At 33.6% G+C, this 8581-nt stretch overlaps 1 protein-coding gene across 2 annotated transcripts; it reads right to left on the bottom strand.

Annotated features, from left to right (window-relative positions):
• Positions 1-16: 16 nt before the first annotated feature.
• Positions 17-2735, bottom strand: LOC108610060 (uncharacterized). 2 transcript variants are annotated; one of them, XM_089463587.1, is made up of 3 exons: positions 2551-2735; positions 1442-1519; positions 17-590 (listed from the first exon to the last, which is right to left on the bottom strand). In XM_089463587.1, exon 1 carries the CDS (start codon positions 2679-2681, stop codon positions 2562-2564), a length of 120 nt encoding a protein of 39 aa, XP_089319713.1. In that variant the 5' UTR covers positions 2682-2735; the 3' UTR covers positions 17-590; positions 1442-1519; positions 2551-2561. The 2 variants fall into 2 exon arrangements, with proteins under 2 accessions (XP_089319713.1, XP_089319712.1); XM_089463586.1 differs by having other exon boundaries at positions 2555-2723.
• Positions 2736-8581: the final 5846 nt, after the last annotated feature.

The following is an 8581-nucleotide window of genomic DNA, read 5'->3' as shown; positions in this document are numbered from 1 at the left end:
ATATATAAATATAAGATTTCTTTTTTTTTCTTATTTTTCCTTTAGCAGGCTTTAGATTTATACACCAAACCAAATAATTGTTTAAGTATAAATGAATAATTAAGTACAAATTTTGGATACCTTCAAAACGTTTATCACAAAAAATATATAAGTATTTTTTGCTGTGCCTCAACCCCGTCTAGTAAAAATCCCTGTGAATTTCGCTATATCGAATCTATCGGCGAATCTATCGAATTAAATTTATTTCAGGCGCAGTTGCTGCTCCTCTTCAATGTTTACAATTCTTGTTTCCAAACACTTTTCGTTGTGGCACCCTACGGTTAAATGTGATTTCTTTGTGATATGAACTCAGTTCACCCAGACGTTAAAAACTTTCGCTCGGGACTGCTCCTAATTCAACTCCTTCTCTTGCTCTATCTCTCTCTCTCTCTCTGTCTGTCTGTCTCTCCCGCTCTGTTGAACAGTGTCTTTCTGTCTTGAACTCTGCCGCGCTCCACGCTTCGAATCAGTTTTGGCGTCCGTTGACTTCCGGGCAGAGGATGACAGCGCGTTGTCTCAGGCTATCGCGGCCTTCTTTGCTTCTTGATTACCTGAAATTCAAACAAAGCATTGGTCAATAATCGATAGTAATCGCAAATTAGAGGGTGCTTGACTTTAATATACCCTTTAGACTTTTAAGTATCAGCGAGTCTTGATTGTTTCTGTTTAGCATTTACATTAAATTTCCACATTAAAGTTAGGTGCTTTTGAAATGTTCATGAACCACTAGTTCTATTCAGCAATTCAGCTGTTGTTTCTTGAGTACTTAAATTCTTTATTTGAACCAATTTGATTGATTGACAGTAAAGTTCTTTTGCATAGTTGTGAGTAAATTGTGAAAAATCCTACTTAAAAATTGCACTTAGAATTGTATATATAGAGTATATACAATATAATATGTACAGGATTACAAGCTAAGCTAACAAACACAAGAATTCATCTATTGGAAACCTAGTTCTGCATTTGGAAATCTGGATAAACTGTTATCAAGTTAATCTACTCTATAAATTCTATTGAATACAATTTAAAACTTGAACCAATTTGTTTCATAAGAAGAGAACTAGAGTTTGTCTCTTTAGCTAAATTTTCAGCAGTCGTTTCGATAAATTCTCAAATTTAAAGCAATTGTTGCGTCAATTTTAAATTGACTGTTCAATTAGCTTGATTAATTGCCAAATTTATAGTTGGCCCTCTTGAATTTCGTTCATTTCGCTTTAATTGTTCAAAATTTTCTGTGGACAAGTACAAGGGAGAAGAATTCGAGGGGAGCAATTGAGCAAATTACACGCAATTCGGGAATTTCACCATTTCGGCATTTAAAAGTTCAGCAACATTCTTGACCTTTGACAGAATACAGACATATATATACATATATGTATATATATGTCTGCCCTAGACTTACTTTTTATTTGTGCTGTGCCTGGCAGTATTCTGCACTGTCTAGATGAAACTCCATAGATGTGGGAACAGGTCTAACCAACTGCAAGAGGAATGCGAGAAAAATGGAATAGTTAGTACAAAGTTAGATTATTATTATTATATATATGCGATTGTAAATATGTATGTGAATGATACAGCAAGAAAATATTTAAAATATGACAAAATTCCAAATATACACAGATTTTCACAATGCTTCGCTTTGTCCCGATTGTTTTTCTTTTAAGAAACACAGCCACATACATATATAGATGGATATGTGTATAACAGCGCGTCAAAACTAGATACAACCGAATATTATTGTATAATATATGTATATAGAGAGACACTGGTGCACACACACACACACAGTCTTGTTATATACATAAATATTTTGCATATGTTTAGTTGTATATGGAAAATATCTTCAGCAAATATTTAGTTTTGTTTGAAGGTGTGTGGGTCGGTCGGTCGGTCGGTCTATGCAGGTCTTAAATATAACTATACAAACAATCCGATTCCGCTGAAATTTGGCATAATATTGTTGATAAAAATGGAATGAGCATGGGAACAAATGTATAAACACACACATAGAGCAATCGTAGAACTTGTGGCTTTTCGAGTGGGAAACGTAGAACTAATTAACAAACTCTTGGAAATCGTATAGCCTGGTATTTGTCTACAAATATATGTATTTAGACGTGAATGGTTTCGTCATTTTGGGCCACATGATTTATATTTGAACAACTTTCACTTGTTTGTACCTTTGGGGCATTGGGAGCTCAGAATCACGCGAAACGAACGTACGTATGGGAGTGAAATATCTGTTCATATATACGTATGCATGTATGTACGAACATACATACTATATCAGCTGTTTACTTGGCGTTTTCTGGTTTTTACTAGACTTATGCAATGTATTTTGTTTTGCGTCTTTGCAAATGACAAACACAGATATATATATATATATATACACACACACACAGAGAGACAGGTATATACAAACAACTATCTATAATATATATAGATAAATGATGACACTGGTGTTATTTGTTTATTAGTTATAATTAGTATATGGTGTTAAGTGATTAATACCGACTCTAATCTTAGTCGCCAGTAATGCGGCGCGATAATATCTCGATTAGATATCGACAGGTGTCAATTCTAAGACGCTGATCGATTACACTGAGCAGACACCAAATGCTGCGCGATGAGCACTGTTTCATCTTTTGCTATCGACTGAACGTTGCCAACTCATTGCCGGAGCAGGCCAGCCAGCCATCAACCAATACAAATTCAAACAACAATTACTGTGAGCGCAGCAAAGAGAAACACAGAGAAAGAGAGGCGGAGAGGGCGAGGAACTTAGCCTGAGCGAACAAAATATAGAGAGCGAACCTGACGCAGAAATCGTATGAAAAACGAACGACAGTGCGACACGAATACGAATACGAGTACTTGCGGTTCATTTGTTTTGTTTGCTCTCTCTCTCTCAGCTGCGAGTGTGTTTGGGCTCTCGCCTCTCGCTGTGACGCACATTAGTTCACTCGCATCGCTATGGAATATGGACAAACACGTATATATATGTATATGCATATATATGTGTGTGCATGGATGTATTTACATATGTACTTGCATACGTACGTACGTACAATGCTCCCGTCTCGAAGCAATATTTGGTTATTCTGGCGCATTTTTAAGCCTTTTAACGAGACGTATGAATTGCTGTCGCCTTAAATTGTTTTCAATTGCGTTAAAGACAAACAAAGCAAGCCAATTTCGTGTGTGGCCCACCTCAATTTCAAATCCAAGAGCGACCAATCGAAATATCGATTAATTTAGAGATTATCAAACTGCAGGCTACAGCTCGTGTTATCTGACACGAAAGCAATAGGAAATCCCGATAAAAATTAATAACAATTATGTATTTAGCATAATTATTTATAACTCATAGTCATTAGGATTATATAAAAATTTACGCATGTATTAAATCGAAAATAGAACTTCAACAAATCATAATGTGTGAATTATGTTATATTTAACATATTTACTTTCGAAATATTAGGTGCGACGCGCCTATATTATTTATATCCTCTGTGAGACTCAAAATGCGACTGCAAAGGTAAATTACACAACAGCAAATTGGCACTATGAGAGAAAAACTTATGTATAGGAGAGACCGGCCTATTAAAATGTATTTATTTTTGGAATTTTTTTCATATTCCGTTTGCGTTGCTTTTTTTTTTTTCATTATAAAGAAACATATGTATTTCTACGTACTTGCGAAGCATAATATAAATACACATTTTTAAAAATACATTTGTTTATTATGTAAGTTTTTCCCATTAACAAAGTCATTAAAAAAGTATAGAAATGTTTTCCAACTTTTTTTTTAAATTTATTTCAATCGGAATGCAAATACCGCTCGACAGCTTTCGAGCCAAGGTCAACGATATTTAAGAAAAATAACAAACCAACTTACGACAGTTAAATTATAAAGAATTATCTGATTATTTATCGCACGATAACAGAAAAAGCAACCAAACACACTCAAGGTCAGGCCGCAAAACAATTGCAGTTCAAATTGAAACCAGTTTAAACTAATATGACGACAGTAAAATGAGGCTCCAGACAGTCGGACTATGGCTGGGCAGGTACTATGTGCCCATTTGTAGTGTAAATTGTAATTTATTGTAATTGTGTTTTATTTTTATTTTTGTTGTTACCCACACGGTCGTCCAAGTGGGCGGATGAATTTTCCAGCAATTTTCCCCTATACAACAAAGCCCCATGCCACGCTTCAATGCGCTCAGCTAATTTGCTTGATATATCAGGGAAGTGAAGGCCTCACATAACTATATTTTATAATATGTGCACCACAGACTATTTTTCATGGACTATGAAAAGCTCAAGTTCATGGCTAATTTTTCAACACCCTACACTTTGATTTGAAATAATGAGTCTAGTTCGTTTGAGAAGTCTGTATAATATATGCAAACATAACTATTTTACAGGGTATTTTACAGTCTATCAATGCGAAAAAGTTATTTTATAGTATACATTTGTGCCTGATAAATAGATAAATGATAAATTATACCTATACTTGACTAACTTCATTTTGCTTTGTGTGGGCTTATCCAAACCAGATCATAAATACTTTATTAAAAGGCGTTCACATCTAAACTAGACCTTAAATGATTTATTAAGGCATTTGCATTTAATCCAGATCTAAATACCTGACTATAGTTTATTAGTTAAACATTGCTGAATTAATTATATTTTTAGTATAATTATATAAATCTAAAAGAGTTCTTAGATAGTTGTACCGATTTTCATTTATTGTTAGCCTGTGTATTACGTCCGTCTAGTATATAAGAATTCAGACTGGAAAATGCCAGCTCAATCCGCTTGGCGACATGACGAAAATCGTGTTAGCCTTATTTGGCACTAAATTCGTAGACACGAGACACTTTCCGTTAGCTAATCTTATCTGTATAATATGACGTATATACTTATATAAACATATATATGTATATTGCACAGTGATGTAAAATACAGGCAGCAACTCAAGGTTTTGAAGCATTAAATTTAAGTGAAAAATTGAATTAAATTTACGAATATCTCGAGGAACACAAGATTAAATTCATATCTCAAGAGGAAAATATATGAGCAGAAAGAAGGGGAAAGTGAGAAGAAAGAGTTGGAGAAAGAAGTATGTATATAGACAGGGAAGGCGTGAGACATATAGAGAGAGAGGGTAGAGGGGAGAAGGGCAGTAGACAAAGTTGAAGCAGCGAAAGGGGAGGAAGTGCAGAAGTGGAGTGGAAGAAGTACATAGAGGGAAAAAGATTTCGCAAGGTAATGACAAAGAGAAAGAGAGAGATAGAGAGACATAGTGTGGAAGGTAAGCTTGAAACTTTTCTGGCCAAAGAAATTGAGGATAAAGTGAGCAGAGCAGAGAGCCAAGAGTTGATTGCACTCCGGCCAGACAAGTCAATGCCATTGTGAAACATGTCGCTGGCAGACAAACAAACAACAGCAACAACAACAGCAACATTAACACTAACGCAACGGAAGGAGTCGAAGATTCGTCGGCACAAGGAACAAAATAATGGAAACAGATATGAACCCTCTTAGGTATGCGAATTTGGGTATTCTCTAGACAACAAGGCAGCCAAAAAAAAAAAAAAAAATCCAAAATCTGATATAAAATATCGAAGTTCACAGCCGAAAAAAACGCATATATACTTTTTTATTATATTGCTAAATGAAAGGAAAAAAGCAATGAGAAATATATATATATATTTTTTTTTTATATCAAACTAAACAACGACGGGAAGAAACCTGATTCGTCTGTCATTCAATATGCTCAAACGTGCCCTTATAATTCAAGGGAATAACTTTCAAGTAAGACCCAGACACTGGTCAGACATTGCCTGATATATGGCCAATTGTGATGAATCATCAATATCACTAATTGCATGAAAGTGCAAAAAACAATTACGATTTAAAGAAGAAAATAATAAATACATAAATATTTATATATGGATTAACTGATTCAGACAAAGGTCTAGGAACTTTTTACCTAAACTTGTGCGCGATACACAAATTTGATCTGCTAAATGAGCGAAATGGAAGTCAAAGTTTGTAGGACAAAAGTTTGAATGCGGCAATATTCTAGACAGTAAGCCTTCATTAAAGGCAAAATAATTTTAAACTAGAAGAATATTGGACAAAACAGAGCTACATGAATGATATAAAATATTCTAAGCAGTAAATATTTTGGATCACTAATAAACTACGATTTGCGATTTTCGACTGAAAATTTAAGGTTTCATTAATAGAGGTATAGAGATCATTATTAGAGATCTAATACAAAATGTCATTATATGATTATTTCAATTTTACTCTATTCGGGATCAAAAAAAATCGATCTAAGAACATTATACAACTAGAATAAAATCACATAAAAAATTCCAAGCCTATTAGTTATAAAAATATAAATATATAAATATATATATAATAAATATATATAACAACAACAAAAAAATAAGAATAATAATAATAGTAATAGTAATAATAAATATATAAACGATCATTCGCTTTAAAGCAATCCTCTTATGATTTTTTCTTATTTTTTTTAAATGTATTATTAAATGGCCTATGCATTAACTATTATAAAAAAAAAAAAGAAAAAAAAAAAAACCTTAAAAGACTTTATTTAACTCAAGCAAATAAAGTTGTTTGATCAACAGCATTAACAATTCAGTATTTGGCACATTTTGAGCAAAAAGTAGAGCACATGTAAAGCTAAAAAAAATAACTAGGACACTATTGCGACTTTGCTCCGAAATATTGATTTACCGGCTGCTGGCTGTTGGTTGTGACTGTATGAACAGCAAAGGAGGTGTTGAGGGCGTGGCTAATCCAAGTGTAAACACAACACAAAATGCTAGTCTGCCCTTTCACTTTCATAATGGAAATTATCGGCACTGAAGGCTTGGGGTTGGGTAGAGATACGGCACACAATGAGGTCGTTGTCTATGTTTATGGGATACCCATTAATCGAAGGTGGCTCAAAAAGTTCAGGTAGAGTCGATGAAGCTCTCGTTCTATTTTTATACTCGTAGGAAAAATGAATGCTAAATAGCATTTAATATTCGCTCCTAGTTTATAGATAATTTGTTTACGTACTGCTAAGAGCAGTTATTTCGACATTAACATTGACGTTAGTCCTCAATATAAATAATAAAATTATCTAAAGGTTATTAAATAAAAGTATTAAATATCATTGCATTTGAATATTCTACCAATTTAATTTGTCTAAGTCCTATGACCACAAAATAATAAAATATATTTTATACATATATTTTTTAAATTAATTAGTTTCATGAAAATATATTATCTTATTGTATTACAAGGAAATTCTGCGTTTTTAATAATTTCAATTTGAACTTAATAATTTTTGTGCATGATTTTCATTTTTTCTTGCATGTTTCTCTCCTTGTATTTAATGTTATTAGATTGAATAAAAGATCTAAAATAGATAAAGCATACACTACAAATTATACATACATATATAAAACTTATATAAACTATAATTCGCGCAATTGAATGACGTAATATGTGGGGCAGTGTTCTAGTATTTAAAGCAAAAATAATTATTTGTTTACATCAACATTTTAGCCGGCTTCACAATTTTAATTAAGATCAAAAATGCAAGTTGTAATTCTGCAGTGCATATATGCTACATTTGAATATTATATCGATTTCTATATTGTATTCAGTGTTTGCTCATGAGCACAACTAACCTTATACTCATTGTTTCTCACTTTTGTTTAAGATATTTTTTTTTCTTTCGTCTTTTATCAGTATTAAAGCTATTTTACTTTAATCAAAACTTTTTACGATTTATATTGCTTGGCACATACGCACATTTCTCAACATTAAGTGCTCTTCAAGCTAGTATATAGCCTTATATATATATCTATATATACACTGATACGGCGTTTGTCAGCTTGTGTATGTGAAGTGCCTGAGGAGTCTTGTATTATTGCCTGATAATCTTTTGGTGCCAAGCAGCAAGGCAACAATAATTTTGATGACGTCTTGAGCCGGAAAATGCGTCAGCCCTTTTATCGCATTTGATTCAATGCATATACAGATATGTACATGTACATATGTACATGTATGGAGCATGATTACAGTTTGAAGGTTGCAATCGCTGTTGATACAACCGTTGTTTGTGCCGCAGATAGAATACCTAAAGAACAAGTTCTGATTACTTTTTATCTCTTTCTCTCGCTCTCTCTCTCTCTTTCGCTCTTTTTGTCGTACCCATCAGGCAAGGAACGATTTCGCGCAGTAAATGTCGCTTGCACATGCCAGCAAAGAACCCTTTGCAAGGTTATCCAGTCAAAAATTGTCGTCGTTTTATGCAGTTTTCCCTTTAGATGGCAGCCAACAGCAACAACAACAACAATAACTACAACAACACCGGCTGCAGCAACAACAACAATATTTGCTTAACTATATTTAGACTTGGCTCGTGGTTTTAGTGTCGCCTCTATCTCTCTTTCTCTTTATCTCTCCCTGTGCCACGTTCCACTCCCACTCCCAGTTCCCA

Source organism: Drosophila arizonae, chromosome 3, assembly GCF_054131065.1.
Source record: "Drosophila arizonae isolate 15081-1271.41 chromosome 3, UAZ_ARI_1.0, whole genome shotgun sequence".
NCBI lineage: Eukaryota > Metazoa > Arthropoda > Insecta > Diptera > Drosophilidae > Drosophila > Drosophila arizonae.
This window is presented reverse-complemented; position numbering and strand designations above follow the sequence as displayed.

Bases quoted from the DNA above. Each gene is read 5' to 3' on its own strand.
- LOC108610060 (XM_089463587.1), bottom strand. From the start codon at position 2,681: ATGAAACAGTGCTCATCGCGCAGCATTTGGTGTCTGCTCAGTGTAATC.